The sequence below is a fragment of the Notechis scutatus genome, chromosome 1 (assembly GCF_049901735.1).
Source record: "Notechis scutatus isolate UNSWTSFEM ecotype Mainland chromosome 1, rNotScu1.2, whole genome shotgun sequence".
In the NCBI taxonomy this organism is placed as follows: domain Eukaryota; kingdom Metazoa; phylum Chordata; class Lepidosauria; order Squamata; family Elapidae; genus Notechis; species Notechis scutatus.
Genome location: NC_142009.1, coordinates 19683453 through 19705033, shown reverse-complemented (window position 1 = coordinate 19705033; position 21581 = coordinate 19683453). Strand labels below are relative to the sequence as shown.

The following is a 21581-nucleotide window of genomic DNA, read 5'->3' as shown; positions in this document are numbered from 1 at the left end:
TCCATAAGCCTTATCCAAAAAGTTCTGTTTTCATCTGAACATTGATCTTTAAAACTTTATCATTGTTTGTATTTGAATCTGATTTTCATTTGGGTTTTTTTTTGCAAGTCTACTATGCATAATAAAATGCCTCTTCATATTTTTCACATTTCCAACATTGATTAGAAGTAATTTTATACATGTTTGATCGTTTCTCTGGAGTCCTATACTGATGGTACATCGTTTTATAAAAGTTCTCTTTTAAGTTGGAACACAATGTGAATTTGTGTCCTTTTTTCTACATTCTCTCCCGTTGGTCCATCTGTATGTTATCACTGAAATTCTTCGCCTATTTTATCATGCACTCTTTAACTTGTTCCTCTTCTGTTTCAAATCTCAATAAAAGTGTATACATTTTAGCAATAACATGTTCATCATTTGTACATAATTCAGTTTTAAACTTTTTTTTCCCTTTTGGCCCTCCCCCAAAGTCTTGCTTCTGTCTTTTTTTGGAATGTGGGTCTTGATTATTGGGCAATGGTTTTCAACTTGATGGAAGTGGGGCACAAATGCATTTCAGAAAGGAGATAAGGCTGCTCTATTTAACTCTCTTTGGGATAAAGGAACAGGTATGAAGATATGTACAGTATACAGGTCATCCTTGACTTACGTCCACAGTTGAGCCTACGATTTCTCTTGCTAAGTGAGATAGTTGTTAAGTGAATTTTGCCTCCTTTTTATGACTTTTCTTGCCACATTTGTCAAGGGAATCACTGCAGTTGTTAAGTTAATCACATGTCTGTTAAGTGAATCTGGCTTTTCCCCATTGACTTTGCTTGCCAGGAGGTCACAAAAGACCTCCGGGACACTGCAACTGTCATAAATATGAACCAATTGCCAAGCATCCGGATTTTGATCACGTGACTGTGGGGAAGCTGCAACACTCATAAGTGTGCCAAACAGTCATAAGTTGTTCTGACCAAGGCTTCCTGAGACCGTAATTAAGCACACTCTTAGTTAAAACAACTCTTGCTTTATTTCAACGCTGGGAATTATTTTCATTCCCAGCTGGTAATGAGTCCCAAACAGTCCCTTTGTGATAAGCACCCACCTTTCTCTCCTTTGAATTGCTGCCAGCAACTAGAGTGCCAAATGAATTATAAAAAACCAACCGAAATACAAAGTCCACACAGAGCTTCAAGGATTAATCCAAACAGAATGAATGACTTTGCTTCCTGCAAAGGTTTCTTTACCTTTGCCTGTCCTTTATACCTTATGGGAGGGGCAATCACCTCCCAGTCTTACTCCCAAGTCACCCCTTTTGTTTCAGCTGCTCTTGCCTTCTAGCAGCTCTGTGCACACACACACTGGGAACAGGCTCCCCTGGGTCCTCTGCCTCGCTGCTGCCAGAGTCCAGAGTCAGCACCCCACTCCCAGATGGTCCTGGCCCCATCTCTACATCGGATGCAGGACCCTTGTCCGAGTCCTCTCCAGACTCCCGGACTGGTCCCCCTTCTTCCCCACTGTCTGATTCTGCTGCCGTCTGCACAGGCTGCTGGCGAACCACAACACAAGTCACCTTTTCCAGTGACATCGTAATTTCAAATGGTCTCTAAATGAACTGTGGCAAGTCAAGGACTCTCTGTATAGCAATCCTCACAAGTTGGTAAGCAGTTTGACATATGAAACGAATGACCTCCACACCCTTTCTTTAATTCTGAAGTTCTTTTTTTTTTTGCAAGAGGAACTAAATCTGCTTTATTTATTATTTAGTTCATAAATGCATCCAATTTAATCTTTTGAATCCTGGCATGCTCTTTTTTTTAAAACAAACTTTATTGATTATAGAACTAAAATATCAAACAAACACATGCACAACACACAGGAAAAAAAAGAAAAAGGAAGAAAGAAAATGATTAAAAACTAACAATTCTACTATCGACAGTCTATGGTTCCTTGTTTGTTATCAATATTGGTGATATATTTCCAAATACATCTTATTGTGAATATATAATTACTACCTTTTTTACATTTTACGTTGTTTACTAATATATTTTCTATTTTTGTTCTATCCAGTCATACCAGCATTCCCAGCTTCTATAATATTCTGATGTTTCTTTTTCCTTAAGTGCTAAGGTTAGCTTATCCATCTCTGCACAGGCTGTTATCTTCTGAATAACCATTTCCTCTGTTGGAATATCTGCTTGTTTCCAACACTGTGCAAAGGTTATTCTAGCTGCAGTAAGAATGTGCAGTATTATATATTTGACTTTTTTTAGAAATTTGTAGTGGTTTTGTTGATCATCCCCTTTCCCATTCTGAGTCCATGACCTTTGAGTTTTTATTGAAATTCCAGCCCACCCTTACAGAGAAACAAGATATTCCTGCAGTGAAACACCAGGGAGTAACTCAAGAGGGAATGGAAGACAGACCCTGGCCTTAGCAAAATGCGCCTACCGTGTTTTTCTACCCCCCCTGTTCTCAAATATTGCTCTCAGTTGGGTATTGTAAGAGCACTTTTATCTTTAGGAAAACAAGAAGATAATTCAATGCAGTAGTTTGTGCTGATAACAAGCTTTTAAGATACCCTGCTATTACATTTGGAGAGCCAAGGATCCATCTATTCCTAGATTTCTAAATGCCAGGGTCATTATCATTTATTTATACAAAGTACTTTCATGTGCATTCTAGATCTGAAAAAGCTCCCTGAACGGCATACTTAAAATCACTAGCAAATAAGACATATAGACCTGATGGGGCCTGGATCAGATTTTGAATATAGTTAGTCCTCGACTTAGCAACAGTTCTTTTGGGGACCGTTTGAAGTTCCAACGATACTGAAAAAAGTGACTTATGATTGTTTTTCACACTTGGGAGCAGAGGTGGGCTTCAAAATTTTTTGTAATGGGTTCTCTGCCCGGTTGCTGGGTGGGCGTGGCCATGGCCTAGTCAGCCTCCTGCACCACAACGGGGTGTGTGTGTGGTTTGCCTTCCCCAGCCTTCAGAGGCTTTCCTTGAGCCTCCGGGAGGGCGAAAACAGCCTCCCCAGTCCCCAGAGCAATGGTAGGATTCAAATTTTTTTACTACTGATTCTGTGGGCGTGGCTTGGTGGGCGTGGCAGGGGAAGGATACTGTAAAATCTCCAGTCAGAGGTGGGATTTGCTGATTCTCTGAACTACTCAAATTTTCCGCTACCGGTTCTTCAGAACTGGTCAGAACCTGCTGAATACCACCTCTGCTCCGGAGGCTTTCTGGAAGCCAGAAATAGGCCCATTCCTAAACTTCCGGGAGGCCCGTTTTTCATCCTCCCCAAGCCTCTGCACGTTCCCTGCATCCAAAACGGGCTGCGTGGGGACTCCTGGGAGGAGCGGGGTGGGGTAGGTGGGGACAGGTAGGTGGAGTGGGATTTGGGGTTTCTCTGAACTGCACAGAATCTTAGCTAGGGGCTCTCCTGATTCCCTGCGAACCCCCAGCAGCCCCACCCCTGCTTGTGAGCATTACAGTATCCCATGTGGTCACGTGATCAAAATTTGAACACTTGGGCACTGACCAGTGGTAGGATTCAAATTTTGTTACTACCAGTTCTGTCAGCATGGCGTGGCTTGGTGGGCGTGGCAGGGGAAGGATACTGCAAAATCTCCGTTCCCTCCCCATCCCACTAACCTGCTTTCCAGCTCCATTCTCCTGTTCTCCTGTGCAGGGCAACAAAAGAAGACCCAGCCGATCAGCCGGGACTCGGGAGGCAGAGAATAGATGGGGGGCAGGGCCAGTCGGAGGTGGTATTTGCCAGTTCTCCAAACTACTCAAAATTTCCGCTACCGGTTCTCCAGAACTGGTCAGAACCTGCTGAATGTCACCTCTGCCACTGACTCATATTTAGGATGGTTGCAGTGTCCCAGGGCCATGCGATCTCCTCTTGCGACTTTCTGACAAGCAAAGTCAATGGGGAAGCTGGGTTCATTTAACAACTGTAGTGACTAACTTAACAACTGCAGAGATTCACTTAACAACGGCGGCAAGAAATGGGGCAGAACTCACTTAACAAATGTTTCACTCAGCAATAGAAATTTTGGGCTCAACAGTGATCGGGAGTGAAGGACTACCTGTATATCATGATACTGATGGAGATCTTTCACATCCCAGTAGAGTGGAGAGTGGCAAAGTCTTGGGGAAGGGCAGGGTAGGTGGGTAGGTGGGTTGGCCACTTCAGGTTGCAAAAGTATGTCCATCATCTTTTTTCATTTATTGGACTTCTAAGCTGTTCCAATCACAGCTGGCTCTGAATGGGGTATGTATTGAATGAGGTTATATGTAATCTTTGACTTAACAACGGCAATAGAACTTGGAATTTCTGTTGTAAGTCATGACAAATGTAAGTTGAAGACCAGACCAGATCCAATTTTATGAGTTTTTTACAGCAATTGTTAAGAGAGTGCCACAGTCATTAAATGAATCCATGTATTCTTATGGCCATTTTTTTTACTGGAAACCCAGCAAAAAAGTCATAAATTGAGCTCCCATTATTGCAAAATGCTACAACCAGTCATAAAGGTGAGCTAGTTGCCAAGCACCTGAAGTGTGGTTATGTGACTGCAAGGTGTGTGTCTGGTGGGATTCAATTTTTTAAACTACTGATTCTGTGGGCGTGGCGTGGTGGGCGTGGCAGGGGAAGGATACTGTACAATCTCCAGTCAGAGGTGGCATTTGCTGGTTCTCCAAACTACTCAAAATTTCCACTACCGGTTCTCCAGAACTGGTCAGAACCTGCTGAATACCACCTCTGGTGTGTGTGCAGCTACAGAACTCTGGAACAGAATTTACAATTGTGAGAGTATGCTATGGACAATCTTACAAATGGCTGCAATAGATTGTGAATACAGGTAGTGCTTGGTTTATAACTGGTCACAACTATTCAGAGTACTACTGACGGGGGTCTGAAGTTACGACACCCATGGTCATGTGACTTCATTTCAGGCACTTGGCAACTGGCCTGCATTTATGGCTGTTTTCAGCACCCTGTGGTCACATGACTGCATTTTACAATGTTTCTTGCCAAAAACCTGAATTTACTTTAGGTTTTCAGTCAGACCGACCCAAAACAGTTAGTTCACCTAACAAGCATTTGGTTTGCTTACTGACTGCTGCAAACAAAGGTCATAAATTTAGGTCAGTCATGTGGGTGACTTGCTTTATGACTGTCATGAGTTACAACCAGGGGTGGGATTCAATTTTTTAACAACCAGTTCGGTGGGCGTGGCTTGGTGGCCATTTGACTGGGTGGATGTGGCTTGGTGGTCATGCTATTGGCTGGGCGTGGCCAACTCAATATCACTCACATCGAGGCACCATTTCCTCGCCTGGCCTCTCATGACTGTGGGGATGCTGCAACAGTCGTAAGTGTGAAAAACAGTCATAAGTCACTTTTTTCAGTGCCATTGTAACTTTGAATGGTCACTCCACACAAGCAAAGTATCAGCAAAGGAAGGAAAAAAAACTCCAGAGAAGTTCCTGAGACAGGAAGTCTAGTCCTGCCAAGAATGTAATAAGGGTTAACGGAGAGGCAGTTTCTGTAAGCAACACCAGAATGTTTCCTTCCTGCCTTCCTTACAGGATTAGGCCAGTAATTTCTTTTAATAACCAGTTCTCCAAACTGCTTAGAATGTTAACAACCGATTCTAGCAAATAGGTGCGAACTGGTAGAATCCCACCCCTGGTTACAACCAAAATGGGCAGGCTCCATTATGGTCATAAGTCGAGAACTTCTTGTATGTTTAGACAGAAATAATTCAACCTAGCAGAAGATCGCTAATGAGATTGCTCCTCACCATCCCTTCCAGTTTTCCAGAATGTTTTCTGCTTCCGTAACATAGCCTCTAATTGTTATTTTCTAAGGATGCCAGTAGGGATTATTGGAGGCTCCGAAGTATGCTTGAAGTAAACGATCTGGAGACTCGCTGTGTATTTCATATCCTGTCAGATTCCAAAAGAAGGTGTTGGCAAGCAACGTAGTAGCCTTGGAGATTAGGTCTTTTTTGTGGGGATGCTAAATAATGGGAAAACCCATCTCAAGTTGCCCAGAATCTTCCTCTTGTTTTAGATATTTGGCAAAGAAAGCGTGAAGAAATTTAGAACCAATTATTTTTTATTTGCTCTATCTGCTTTTTTAAAATCTGGATTTTATTTTCTGGCTGTGTTGTTTTATTCACTCTTCTCATTTTATTGTTCTGATTTAAAATCCTTGGTGTGACGGTCCAAAAATGGGCTTTTGTGAAATTCTGTGTACTCACTTAAGTATGTCCGTTGTATGATCACTTATCTCTTTTGCAACCACTGGTTTTAGCTGGATGCACTTGACTGACTTTGCACTCAGAAATTAAGCAGGACTGGCCTGATGAGTACTTGAATATGAAATTGTTAGGAAATTCCAGGGGTATCATCTAGACTGGGAAGTCAAAAAAGCATTATGAAAGGAGGCAGGGGCCAACCATTTTCGCACTTTTGTCTGAGAAATTGCCTGGACAAGTCAAGTGGCATCTAGTTCGACACAAAGAAGACCTGAAATCAGGAGGCTGTGAGTTCTAGTTCTGCCTTAGATACGAAAGCCTACTGGGTGACTTTGGGCCAGTCAATGTCTCTCAGCTCAATTCACCTCACAGGTTTGTTCTTACAGGGAGAACAGTAGGAGGGAGCAGTACTGGGTATGTTCACGACTCTGAGTAACTTAAAAAAAATAAAATAAAGGTGGTATATAAATAATAAATAAAATAAATAAATGGTACCTGGAATTTTGAAATACTTTTCTCCCACAATTTCTATGACAGGCAGGTTGCTTAGTGCATTCTAGCTGCTATGTGAAAAATCACGACAGGTGATTCTTAACCTCTCACTCCTTGCTTAGCAACAGTTCAGAGTTATGACTGACCTCCCCAGCACTACTTATGACCCAATTCAAATTGTTACAGTGTATGCCCCCCGCAGTTACTTGATCACATTTTTTTCATCTGGCCCCCGCCATCATTTACATTTGCAGCCTCCCACAGTCATATGACCATGATTTATGATGGGGTTTTTTTTAATGGAAACCAGCATTTATTTCCAGTTTCTGGCAAAAAACTGCCCATTATGGACAATGAATTATCTTAATGACCATGCCATTTCTTTAATGATTGCTGCAAAAATAAAATTGGGCGTAGTCGTATGATCTGCTTAAGACGGGCAGATTACGACCATAATTCTGGGCTTATGGTTGTAAGTTGAGGACACCCTGTATTGTCTTCCTAAAATAATGCCAAAAGAACAATTTTTGAATATTTTGCTCAACAGTCAAAAAACTATTTTGACGGTTTTGAAATTTTCTATTTTGTGCAGTTAGCTTCACCAGCCTAGCTTGGGAATCCTCCAGATCTGTGAACTTCAATTCCCAGAATTCTCACTAGTGACCATGCCGTTTATGGGAAATCTGGGAGCTGAAATCTGTATGTCCATATATCTACGACAGAAAGTGTCTAGATTAGGCAAAGCTAATTCTACAGCCATTCAGGAGGTGCCAATGTATTACAGTAGTTATTACGACATTTATGATATCCAGGGGTGAGATACAATAATCCCAGCAACCGGTTCACTGCCTGGTTGCTGGGTGATCGTGGCCATGGTAGGCATGGCCCACCAGAACTTCTTGTTTCCAGCTTCCGGTGAGCCTCCGGAGCCTGGGGGAGGCCGTTTTCGCTCTCCCAAGGGTCAGGAGGCTTGCCCCAGGCCTCTGGGAGGGCGAAAACAGCCTCCCCCAGGCTCTGGAGGTCCACCAGAAGCCGGAAACAGGCCCGTTCCCGGACTTCCGCAAGGTCCATTTTCCCCCTCTCAGAGCCTCTGTGCGGACCCTGCCCTTTCCTGCATTGTGTGGAGACTCCTGGGAGGGGGTCGGCGGGAATAGTCGGTCAGTTGAAATACTGGTTTGGCGGACCAGATGTAACTTTAACATCTGGTTCACTTGAATCGGTCTGAACCGGTAGCTGTTAGAAGAAAACCTGTGCATTTCAGTGACTATAAGATAAGAAAGAATCACTCTACTGAATTAACCTGTGCTGTAAGAGGTCATTGACAAATTAAACTTGATCTGCTCAGCACAGGTGGAATTCTATATCTTTAAAGACAGTTGCTGAACCTTTTTTAGGCACACATGGTTTCAAAAAAAAAAAAAAGCAGCTATGAGCACTAGAGAGTTAAAACATGAATCAGTGCATTTTTCTCCACACAGAGAAGCAGTGCTATATCTATTGCTATATTCTGGGTTTGTGTCAACTGCATTTTTAACAATTTTTTGCACCGGGGACGTCTGCATGTAATGTTGGTGCTAGGACATTTGTAAAGTCTGGAATTTAAGATGGCGCTATTTTGTTGCCTTTTGGTGAAAAGCTTTGGAATCTCATAAGAACAGTTAAGATATTGGTTTACAGAAAGGATAAAAAATATTTTGGTTGCTTTTAATGCATATGGATAGGCTAATTTGTATGTAGGGTGTCTACTTGCATTTTGTCAAATAAAACAATACATTGGTATGCGAATGCTGTGCAGATCTTCTCTCTTTCAATCCTTTTCACTTAGCATGCAGAATCCCATAGTACTTGTTACACTTCCCAAATATATGTGGGGAAATAATATTTGCCAAAATAAAGAACCTTAATATATTTAGTACTATTGGGGAAGGACACGTCCAGCAGTTAAAAGTAAAGAAAAAGCATGGAAGAAATATTGGGTGGGTATTTCTATACTCCCTCTTGTTTTCAGAATAATTGAAATTATAGGTAGTTCTCGACTTACAACTGTTCATTTAGTAACCATTCAAAGTTACAATAGTACTGAAAAAAGTGACTTATGACCATTTTTCACACTTATGACCATTGCAGCATTCCCACGGTCACATGATCAAAAATCAGACACTTGGCAACTGACTCATGATAGTGGCAGTGTCCCAGGATCATGTGATCATCTTTTGCAACCTTCTAACAAGGAAAGTTTATGGATAAACCAGATTCACTTAACAACGTGTTAGTTCACTTAACTGTGGCAAGAAAGGTTGTAAAATGGGGCAAAAGTCACTTAACAAATGTCTTGCTTAGCAACAGAAATTTTGGGCTTAATAATTGTGGTCATAAGTTGAAGATTACCAATACTTGTTATACTTTCCAAATACAGATGTGGAAATAATAGCCTCCAAAATAAAGAATCCTAATATATTTAGTACTATTGGGGAAGTCGGTGTCCAGTAGCTGGAATGTTAAAGTACAGTATGGGTATTTCTTTACTCCTTTTTGTTTTCATAACGATCGATATTACCTCCTTATATTTTGTTTTAAAATGGCATGTTAAAATGCTTAAGAATGGTGTTAATATATTATTAGTGTTTGCTCCCCAATTTTATTTCCAAAAACTATGGAACAGGAGGTTTATATAAGACTATTCACGCAGTCAGACCTTTACAATTCCTGCATGCAGAGGACAAGTTAAACAATACAGTTCTCAGGGGCAACAAAATATAACTCTTTCTCCAAAGAAACGTAGCATTCATTTTCACAAGAGGAGGGTTTGGTTTCTTAGCTCATGGCCTTGTTTGCTTTTGTTAACTTTTGATGTAGAACAGTCTTTCTCAACTTCAGCAACTTCCAGATGTGTGGCTTTTAGCCCCCAGAATTCTCCACAATGGCCAAACCGGCTAGGGAATTCTGGGAGTTGAAGTTACACATCTGGAAGTTCTCCTGATTGGGAAACACATATGTAGAGGTAGGTCAATATGTTCCTGTCTTATACTGAATCTCAAGGCACTGGAAAATGGGATAGGCCTTGGCAGTAGCATCCATTTATTTAGAACTGTAAAGCAGCGTTTCTCAACCTTAGAAACTCGAGGGTGCATGGAATTCTGGAAGTTATAGTCCATTCAACTTCAAGTTACTAAGGTTGAGAAGCAGTTCTTGCTGGCTGGGGGATTCTGGAAGCTGAAATCCATGCATCTTAAAGCTACTAGGATTGAAAATCACTGTATAAAGGGTACTTTAAAAAGTAAGTACAGTATTGCATATATTTCATTTTGTCCCATTGTTTTCAAGAAAAATACAGTGATACCTCTGTACTCATCCTTAATTGGTTCCGGGAGGTGCGATGAGTACTAAACAAATTTTTCCTATAAGGAATAATTGTAGTGAATCACAAGGCAGCTGACACTGATAAATTCTAGCTTGTGTGCTGAGTATCAAACAAACAACGAGTATCAGGACAAGAATTTTACGTCAACATAAATTTAGTATTAAATTTGATGAGTTTCAAGGCAGTTGAGAATCAAGGGACCAATGTAAGTGGATCTTCCCCTTATTCCTACAATTTTACATTTTTATTTAGTAACCTGTGAGTCTATCAGTATGTTTTCTAGATACTATAATTTCCAACAGTTTAAAAAGATAGAAAAATACTGGCAACCTTTTTTATGTTTTGATAATGGCTTTTCTCTCTTTAGACATTATTTAAACAGTTATCTTAAGTGTAACTTTTGAGGAAATCTTTCTTGTCTCACCATAAATTTTCCTCATTCATTTTATAAGGAGCAGAAGAAACATCTCCCCTGCCCCCACCAGAACAGAGTTGGCCCTAGTGTTTTTAGAATTTAACTATGATATGACTTTTCCCTATATTTAGCTGCGTTTGGAATTGCAAAATTATTTCTTCCATTCTTCATTTTTGCTTATTCTTTTTAAAGGTGATATTTAATAGATTATAAATTAGTAATTTTCCTTCGTCATTATCTATTCTTGGATGTCTCTGTGAAGCATGGAATATTTTAAGTCTCCTTTTGTATTTTTTTTTAAAACTTTAATGTAACTGCAGTCAGTCCATTTAGGGTAAATTTAGAATCTAATTATAATATATATATATATATATATATATATATATATATATATATATATATATATATATATATATATATATATATATATATATATATATATATAATACATACATATACATATATATATTTGTTTTCTTAAGTTTTCGTGGATATGTATGGTGTTCGGCTTGGTTGATATAAAGTTGTATTTCAGAGATCATCACCTGTAGCTTCCATGTGTTGGACTAGTGAGGAAGTGTGTTCCAGCTTTTTGACTGCATTTTTGTGTTCATCCAGGGGTACTTATTCTTCTATTCTTTTATTATTATTATTCTTCCCCTGTGCATCATGCCCGGCCACATACATTGGACAGACCAATAGAAGAATAAGTACCCGCCTGGATGAACACAAAAATGCAGTCAAAAAGCTGGAACACACTTCCTCACTAGTCCAACACATGGAAGCTACAGGTCATAGCATCAACTTCAATGGCACCAAAACCCTGGCCACTATGGAAACCCTAGCCACAGAGTCATCAGAGAAGCCATAGAGATTGAAAAAGACCAGAAAGCATGAACAGAAGAGATGATTCCACCAGGCTGTCAATCATTTGGAAGCCTGCACTCACAAACAAAAAAATCTCCACACCACAAGCCAGGCAAACACCTGGGCACAAACAGATCCCCCTGATACCTCCAGCTCAAACACACCCCAACCAGGCACCCAGATGAAACCCAGCTTCCTAACTAATGATAGCCGTCCATTTACCCGCCAAGCTGCACTAAAGGCCTCCATTAAAGTAACACAATGCTGCCAGCCAATCAAGATACAAAAAGAGCCAAAAACAGACAGAAGATATCAGAGACACCCATCAAGCAGAACACAGCAAACTCCGAGACCAATAAACACAGACCAAGACTCCCAACCAATCAGGATGAAGAAAAACATTCTGGCACAGCAATAGGCTGCCCCAAATTTAAATCTGAAACCACTGTAAAAGTCTGACCCACAGACGGACACAATACAGAAGCCTGATGATGGCAGATGAGATTCTGCTGAAACGTTGCTACAACTTTAAAAGAACTACAATGACGTGGAAAAACCCGAACCAAGCCGAACACCATACATATATATATATCTCGTTTCCAAATAGAGAAAGTTGAAGTGAACTGGGCATTTTTGTCTTTGCAGATTTTTTTTCTGCAAAATTCCTCGACCAGTTGAAATATTTTTTTTTAAAAAAAACCTCTTCCTTTGTCATAAAATTACAGCCCCATGAGGTCAAACCCATGAGTCATTCCCATAAAGATGAGAAGATGCATCCAAGGAACTGAGATAAGCTTTTAATTATCTTGCTTGTTTTATTGGTAGGAAATCCTTCATTCCAGGATGCAAAATTTTAACTGCATTGGGTAATGTAAACAAGCTAGGGTCTCCCTCCTCAGTGTCAAATCTTTGTAAAGTTTAATCCTCCTTTAGTATACTTTCTACTTCATCTTCCTATCTTGGTGTTTCCTGGCAAGGAAAAGATGGCCAGCTTGCCAGGCTCACGTCTGAGCCAGCGACATTGAAAGCTTCCTGTAATGTCATGCATTTACTAAATGTAGCTCAGTGATGACCAACATTACATTTATCTGGATATACGTTTAAGATGACAAGAGCATAAAAAATATTAGCTGTGTTGACCTGGGGTATGGCATAAAGGCAACACAGTCAGATAATCAATAAGGGCCCCTTTATTACCTCCAACTTTGCCCCTCCAGGTTACCCTCTGGCTGGAGAAACACTCTTCCAGGAACAGCCTTTGACTGCAGAGAGTTAAATCCAAAACATGGTCAACACAAACTGTAACTTTAAGTCCAATCAACCAAACTGAGGTAATTAGTTTGGCAGGGCAGGAGCAAGAATTCCACACGTGAAGGCACGGCAAAACTCACACGGTTGGGAAAAGACCAGGAACACAGATAAGCAATGATAACACAGGATAAAGTCACGTTTGCTCCCAGCAGCTGCTGTAGTCAGCATTCAGTTCTTATAAACTTTCATTCCCAGGTGTGGCTAATGAAGGGAATCAGGGCCCTTTCCTCCCCCATAAGCCACGTTGCTCTCTTCTCCATTCCTCCCTGCGTGCACTAGGATGAAGATGGGATGGGCCTGGGTCTTCCTCTGAACTCCCTCTCCCTTGTTCTATCTCTCTCCTACTCTGCCCAGCCAGACTTTGCCCTTCCCCAGCCTCCTCCTCAGCCAACGGAGCCACACTCCCAATCCCCGTCAGCTGTTTGTCTTCCTCCTCAGATTCAGACTCTGAAAGGGGCATGACATTAGCAGAGAAATGTTAACAGACCAACCACCATCTACAGATAGTCCTCGATTTCCGTTGCTTGGTAAGGCAGGTGTTAAATGAGTTGACCCCAATTTTTACAATATTTTTGCCATAGTTGTTAAGCAAACTATGGCAGCTTTTTCAGGGAATCATGCAGTCATTATGTGAATTCAGCTTCCTTTGTTGATCTTGCTTGTTGGAAGCAGGCTGGAAAGGCCACAGACGATGATGACATGATCCTGGGGATGCTACAACAGTTGGGCTGGTCATGAGTCACTTTTTTCAGTGGTATTGTAGCTTTGAATGGTTTGAATGGTTGCTAAATGAATGGTTATAAGTTATAAGTTGAGGTCCCAAAGGTGCTTTTCCTGAAGGCAACTGGATTCTCTTGTTTTTCCTTGAAAATGTTTTGCTTCTGATTCAAGTTCTGAAGAAATTTCTTGGATGAGAAGCAAAACATTTTCAAGGAAAAACAATCAAGGAAGTCTAGTTGCCTTTTGGAAAAGCACCCTTGGGATAACCATGACTTGGATGATTAAGAATCTACCTAGACCAGGGATTCCCAAACTTGGCAACTTTAAGACTTGCGGACTTCAACTCCCAGAATTCTTAAGTCTTAAAGTTGCCAAGTTTGGGGACCTCTGCCCTAGACATTTATAAATTGAGCAGTATCCATAGTTTAATATTCCGCTTCTTACATGGGCAGAGAGGACAAGAGACATCACTCAGTGGTTGAGCATTTATTTGCGTACTGAACATTTCTGCTTCAATCCTGGCACCTCCGGATTTGCTGGTAAAAATTGCTGCCACAAAGAGGAATGGGTGGTGGTGGTTAATGTCGAGATCATGATGATTTTGTGGTGACTAAGATAAGTCTGACTAGGTGGAAGACAAAGTTTGATGTTTGTGTTCTAGGCATTTCATAGCCAGAATGTGAGGGACAACAAAGTACTTTCAGAACTATTAACTTCTAGCCACATAGGAATTTAAGTATTATGGCTGATAGCCAGTGATAGAATGATTGATTTCCAGATAATGCATCATCCTGAAGGGCCTTCCCTTCCCTAAGTGGGGATCCTGGAACTTCCCTTGATATATGGAGGAGGTAAGGAACTGAAGCTGGAGAAGAGATCCTAGAACACTTCTGGAGGTGACAAGGAATGAATTGATTGAACATGAATCAGAGCTGCTCTTAGGGCCTATTGTGTGGCGATAAGGCCAGAGAAATGTCAATATTTCTCTGCCTTATTATATCTCCAGATAGCTGTCCAGTGGCCTGGTTTGTGTGACCTCAGATCTTTTGGGTGGAAGTGATTCTAAGGTTCACACACAGGAATCTGTGAAGAGAATACTAGGCTAATGAACAAAGTTGATCGAATCTGCTCTGGGTTGGTCTCTGGTCTTGAAACAGGTCCTGTGGAGGTTACTTCGGCTGGTTCTAGCTTGGCTGTCTTTCATCCTGTTGGAAGTGAGAAAGTAAACATGGTACTTGGGGTTGTTAGTGCAGACACCTCTGAGTTAGATCCATGACCCTCCTGGCTGGCTGAGGCTTCTTAGGAAGGGACACGTGATTAGGTTCTAGTGGTGGTTAATTGCCCTTAGAAGGAAAGGGTAGTTCTACCTCTTAAGAAGGCAAAGGTTTGCCCTCTCCTCAATGAGCTATTACTAAACTGCACCACCCTGTACAATTTTCAGCCAGTTTCCACTTTTCCCTTTCTAGGAAATATTGTAGAGAAGATAAGGTGCATTGCAACTTTAGAGGAAGAAGTGGGTTCTCGGGAGCCTTTTCAATTATGGTTCAAGCTTAGGTATAGGACTAAGATGGCATTGATCATGCTTTTGGATGATCTTTGCCAGTAGCAAGATGAGGGTAGTCTGTCCATCTTTGTAGTTCTTGACCTCTCAGTGGCTTTTGATGATCATGATATTCTTCTGGACCCACTCTAGGAGGAGGAGAGGGTGGCAAGGTGTTGTGTTGATTCTCCTGCTTCTTTTGGAATTGGTTCCAGTAGGTGTTGATGGGGGAGAGATCCTGCTGGTCGCCCGTCCTTTGTGTGCTGTCTCAGGGCTCTTGGTACTCTCTCTTCTGTTTAATATCTGCATGAAGCTGCTGGCTGAAGTCATCTGAAGTTTGGGATTATATCTCTACCTCAGGCTGCCTGAGTGATACTATCAAGGTTCAGGGCATGGAGCCTGTGCCGGCCTGGTAGAGTATAACAAGCTTCAGCTCAACCCAAGCAAGACTGAATGGCTCTAGGTCACTGGTGTCAAACTCACAGCGTCACATTGTTGTCATGTGATGTTTAGCAACATTTTTTTCCCTTTGCGGAGCTGGGGTGAGCGTGGCCTTCATGTGATGCATCCAGCCTGTGGGCCGCCAGTTTGACACCCCTGCTTTAGGTTTTTGGACCTTCTGGTTTCAGGGACCTTTCATCTTTGGTTCTGGATGGGTTGGCACTGCCCCAGACAGATGTAATGCTCAGTCTGGGGGTCTCCTGGACTCAGATGGTAGCCATGATCAGGAGGTCCTTTACAGACCTTAGGGCCAGTTCACTCATTCCTGAATCAGAGGCCCTTGTTTACAATCATTCATGTGCTTGCAACCTCTAGTTAGGACTGCTATAATGTGCTTCATAGTTTTGTTGGCCTTAAGTAAGGACTTGTAAACCTGACTTTGTGCTCAAGCTTGGGACCCTGGGCATGCATTCAGTCTTAGTCTGGTAATTTGTACTTGTTGACCTGTCTTTGGAATTTGCAGTGAGCCACAGCTAAAGCAAGTTATTAAACTTGAATAACAGAATTTGTCTTCTCTTCTATTCCACAGTCATTGGTGCCACTACACAGTCACCCGGACGGTTTCCTGTCAAGTGCAGAATGGCTCGGAGACAGTAATCCAAAGAGTTTATCAGAGCTGCCGGTGGCCGGGACCTTGTGCCAACTTAGTGAGGTAATGGACTGTGTTTTAGACCTTTTTTTTATCTAAGCCACAGAGAAATAGCGATGGATAAATACTGTTCTGTGTTGACAGAATTCAAAGGTTGGCAAGAAGACTTTAATCCATTTGAATGATCTGCTGAATCTGTATAGCTGTTTGGAAACTGTATCGTTCTTTGATACCATCTACACTTCCCTTCAGAGACATTCTGTACACATGTGAATTGAGATCTACCTGAAAAAGGGAGCAATTCTTGGGTTATGACCTGGTTAGCTTGAATGGCAGTGGTCCCCAACTTTTCTGGCTTGGCGGCCCAGTGGGGGTTCTGTGTGAGTGTGATGACCCAGAGTGTAACACAAACATAACAAAATGCAAAACGTAAATAAATGTCCTTTAATGCCTCCAACCTGGCCCCACCGTTCAATAATTCTCAGTTGGAGATAAAATTTATTCAAAAATAGTCTTCAAAAAAAAGCAATACAGTCTGAACTTAATGAGCAGATAGAGGTGAAATAAAAAACTAAAACAAACTACAATGAAGGAATTTCCACAATGGACCAAGATAAATAATTATCAACTTCAAGGAGATAACAAGGCACAGTCTGTTGGTAGGATGCCAACCAAGATAACTTCAGCCCAAAATAACACACACTTTGCTTCTGGCAATGCTGTTTTAACCATCTCTCTTATATATTATTCTCCCCAGCTGCAACCAATGAGGGGGATCATGGCCGCTTCCTCTCTTGTAAGCCAAGTTGTTTCCTTCTCCGTTCTTCCCTGCGTGTCCTAGGATGAAGAGGGGATGGGTCTGGTTCTTTCTCTGACTGCCCAGCCGGCCTCTGCCCTTCCTCAGCCTCCTCCACAACCTCCGGAGCCACACCTCCATTTCCTGTCGGCTGTTCTTCCTCTCCCTCAGAGTCTGGCTCTGACAAGGGCATGACAGGCATGCACGCAGGTCCATTTGTCCATAAGCGCCTATTGCTTACAGAACTAGAGCTATGGACGAATGTGAGTACCTGCCACTCGTGCATCTGGAGCTGCCCGTGTGCATGCGTTCACTCCAGGGACCCCTGGTATATGTTATAATGTTGCTAGTTTCTTTTCATTCATTCCTAAAGATATACTACAATGAAAGTGATTACCTTCTGAAGGTGATCCAGCAGATCTGAAATAGGTGCTGGTTCTTAAAGGCCACAGAGTTCAGACATCTATCATACTCCACAACTCTCAAAATATTATCTTTCTTTCTTTTTTTAACATAAAACGTCAATGCAGATGCTGTAGATGTAAAAGAGTCAATGTATATCCTTGAGATCCACAACAAACGTGTACACTTGAGATCCTTCTTGGTTTCTCCATGGCAGATGAGGCTCTCTTCATCAGTCATATTTGCCTGGCTTCTATGAGGTTGTTGTCCAATGAGGTCGAGGGAGGAGGCTTGGGATTACAAATAATAGTAAAATCTCCTCCTCCTATTATTTCCTTGATGCCTCAACTCCTCAATCATCCATTGATTAACATGCTTATCAGAAAGTCTTTCCCAGGCTTGTCTGGCTAAGTTCCTTCTAAGGCAGTGGTCGCCAACCGGTGGGCGGTGGCCCACTGGTGGGTCGTGAGAAAATTTTGGTGGTCCCGGGACAGAGACTCTGGGAAAATCCCCAAAAAAGTCTGCAGGAAAATTCCCCATCCCGTTTTCCTACCAATCGATCGTTCTTTATTTAGGATTGCAGGATACCCCTCCCTCTCTCTCTTTCTCTCTCTCTCCCCCCCCAAGAACGGAGCTGAAAAGCAGGTTAATGAAGGAATGTGGCTGCCTTGGAAGGGGTGGAAGCATATGAGAGGGACCTCTGTGTGTGTGTGTGTGTGTGTGTGTGTGTGTGTGTGAGAGAGAGAGAGAGAGAGAGACAGAGACAGAGAGAGAGAGAGAACATCACTGCCAGCTCTCTGAGCTTAGATTGGATCTCTCTCTCTCCCTCTCCCACCAACATCAGCAAGCCACCATCAGTCAAAATTCATATTAGTGATCCGCAGGATTTAAAATTATGAGTATTTATTTATTTTATTTATTTATTTTGATTTGTCAATCGCTTAGAAGATAATAGGTATAAGTATACACATAGTTATGAATACATGAAATGGGTACATATATAAGAAAAATAAAAGAAACAATAGGACAGGGACGGTAGGCAGGTTGGTGCGCTTATGCATGCCCTCTACAGACCTCTTAGGAAAGGGGTGAGGTCAATAGTAGACAGTCTAAGGTTAAAGTTTTTGGGGTTTGGGGAAGAATGGTGGTCCCTGATGTCCAAAAGGTTGGTGACCCCTGTTCTATGGCACATCTCTAGTAATCCTCTTCCCAGGGAATAGAGACTGACTGTATAGCTTCTTGTGTGGTTGCCCCCATCTTTAGAGAACCTTATAACTGCATTTCAGTAGATGAGTTTCTAGGAATGGTCTTTATGGTTATAGGGCAGAATAATGCAATTTACAATGCCTATCAATGTTTCTCTCTTCCACGTCTTATACCAAACACATTCAAACCAAGGTTATTTTTTTGAGGGTATTTTCCCTCACCTTTGCCTCTTTCTCTGGAAATATTTTTTTGGAATGTCTCCCTTCAATGGCTTGCTTATCTCTTCTATGCGAGAAAGTCCACTTGAGTTCCGTTTTGTAGTTTGAGGTAGTCCAAGTTACAACTAATGTGTTATGCCACATCAAAATAAAAAAAAAAGGAGCTGACTTCTGATGAAATGTCATCATTCTGATGAGTGGCCTTGCAAGTTTCATGGATTGGGACAGTGTACCGGAAAATATCCAGGGCTGGACAAAGTTGCTGTTCTTTTTTGATAAGTGAAAAAAAAAACATCCATACTGACAGCTATATACTCTCCTGAGTATGAAGAAAAAAATAGCGAAAAAGGAGAATTAGGTTGCAATGTTAATGCAGTTATATGGCTAAAGATTAAATACACACACGCTGGGCCTTTGTTTTTTTTTAACTGTTTTCAGAGAGTTAGTTGTTTCATTCTCTTGCAGCAAAAAGCAAGAGACAAACTTACATATTTAAAAAATTGGCTAATGTTTTTTATTCTATGAAAAATTATAATACATTTTGCCACAAGACTCTGGCATAGTTTATGTAATTGTGACATTTTGTGACCATGCACTGTTGAAAATGCAAGCTAGACTTTCCATTTAGCACATGTCTTTTGGTAATTTATCCTGAGTAGTGGAGCTCAGAAACAGTAGATTTCTAAAAAAAGTAGAATGCAGGGAAAGTCCATTTGAGAGTATCAGCATAAGAAAACCATGGAGATGATTTTAGTCTAACCAGAAATGCCAAGATGCTTCATTCAGATGTTGAACATAAAATAGGTAATCCTCAACGTACTAGCATTCATTTAGTGACTGTTTGGAATTATTATGGTGCTGAATGAAGGGATGTATAACCCCTGCCCGAAGTTATGGAAGTTGCAGAGAGATCACCTTTAGGAAGGAGAGCTGGCCAATTTGCCCGTCAGCCTCCTATGGAAGTCACATGGTATCGTCCTAGAAGCTGGCACCATTTTGGAGTAGCCACAATGAATTGTCACTGGTCCCAAAATGGTTTACTACCAAAATTCCTGGTCTCCCTATTGCAGTTATTAAGTGACCGCACAGGTCGTTATGCAGAGCATAGGGTACCTTGGGTGGGAGAGGCCCTGGGTGGGACAGGCCAAGGCCCACACTGCATATATCTGCCACGGGCCTCCCAGAGCCCTCCAGACTCTCTGAGGAAACCCATGTTCCACTTTCTGCCACATGGGTCCTCCAGGCTGGTCCCATGCAGCTTCCATGTCGGAAAGCCACATGGGGAATCAGCTGCTTCTAGAAAGAGATCTATGGAAAAGGTGAGTAGAACAATTTGTGACAGGTGGGGAGGAGGGTGTGGGACCCATCAGGGTCAGGAGGAGACCCAAATCCTGGGGGACCCATGTGGCAGGAAGTGGAGCATGGGTTTCCTCAGTCTGGAGGGCTCTGGGAGGCCTGGGGCAGATATATGCAGTGTGGGACTTGGCCTGTGCTAGGTTTCCCAGGGCCTCTCCCACCCAATCTACCCTATGCTCTGCTTAACGACCTGTGCAGTCACTTAATAACTGCAATGGGGAGAGCAGGAATTTTGGTTATTAAACAAGGTAATCACATGGGCACCTCATTTAATGATTGCTACTACTTACAACTGTAATGGAACCTGCCCTGTCATAAGTTGAGGACTACTTGTCTTACTATGCTTATATGTATTTTCCATCATGCCTAACTCCAAATACTTATGTGCAACTCTCATCATATCCGACTCTTACCAGTCAAGTTAATACTGACTGTTAGTAGCTACGTAGATAGAGGTCTCCAAACTTGGCAACTTTAAGACTTATGGACTTCAACTCCCAGAATTCTCCAGCCACCATAGCATAGCTGGCTGGGGAATTCTGAGAGTTAAAGTCCACAAGTCTTAAAGTTGCAAAGTTTGGGGACTTCTTGTAGAGACCTTCTCCAGAGTGACTGCTCAGGAAGATGAACAGCTGATGCTGGAATAAACACGACAGGTGCTACTAGGTAAGGAATCTGGTTTGATGTATTGTCTCAACACCCCTTTACTTTTTTTTACATTTCATTTCTAATGGCCCATTTGGGTTATCCAATAAACCCCTTATGAACTATATTCAGATGTGATTTTTACACATGCTTAAAAAGTATATTTTGAAAAGCTTAAGGAGAATATAGTGTTGCTCTCGGTACTGTGTGAGCTGTGCCAGACACATTTGTTATGGTTACCCAGTGTAACACTCATTCTAGCCTTCCCAGTTTGATATCCTCCATATGTGTCAGCCTGCAATTTCCAAATTTCCCAGCTAGCATATGTAGGCCAGACATAGTTAGATCCACATTTTCCTTGGGAACAATTTTCTAGCACAATAGTCAATGGGCAATATTGCCACAATTTGAAATTGTAGGCGTGGGGTTTCATCTTTCTGCTGAGGATGGGGCTCACTGCAAACATAAAACAGAAGCCCTCATTCCTTCAAATAGCAAGGGAAGTAAGAAAATCCCTGCTATATACTTAAATTTCAATTAGTTCCTAAGTTTATCATTTGAGTAAAGCATGAAAAACTGTCTATGTGTAATAGAAACTTCGTGTGTGTCAGAGTGGTAGTGGAACAGCTATATTTGCTTGAGGAATTGGCAATAGTGAGTAAAGCCAGAGTTAACAATGGAAGAACTAGTATTTTGTTTCTAGAATCTTCTTTCTCTGTCTCCCTTTCTCTTTTTTTTTCCACATGCATGCATGCATGCATACATACCAGTGGTGGGTTTCAAATTTTTTTACTACTGGTTCTGTGGGTGTGGCTTGATAGGTATGACAGTGTAAAATCTCCAGTCAGAGGTGGTATTTTCTGGTTCTCCGAACTACTCAAAATTTCTGCTACCGGTTC

At 41.7% G+C, this 21581-nt stretch overlaps 1 protein-coding gene across 3 annotated transcripts in view; it reads left to right on the top strand.

Moving 5' to 3' along the window:
* The window catches only part of COL26A1 (collagen type XXVI alpha 1 chain), a 212211-nt gene that overhangs the window by 26867 nt on the left and 163763 nt on the right, over positions 1–21581 (top strand). For all 3 annotated transcript variants that reach the window (XM_087957747.1, XM_087957753.1, XM_087957746.1), the window contains exon 2: positions 16000–16122. In XM_087957747.1, the coding sequence (XP_087813873.1) occupies positions 16000–16122 (123 nt within the window). The remainder of the gene's footprint in view (positions 1–15999; positions 16123–21581) is intronic.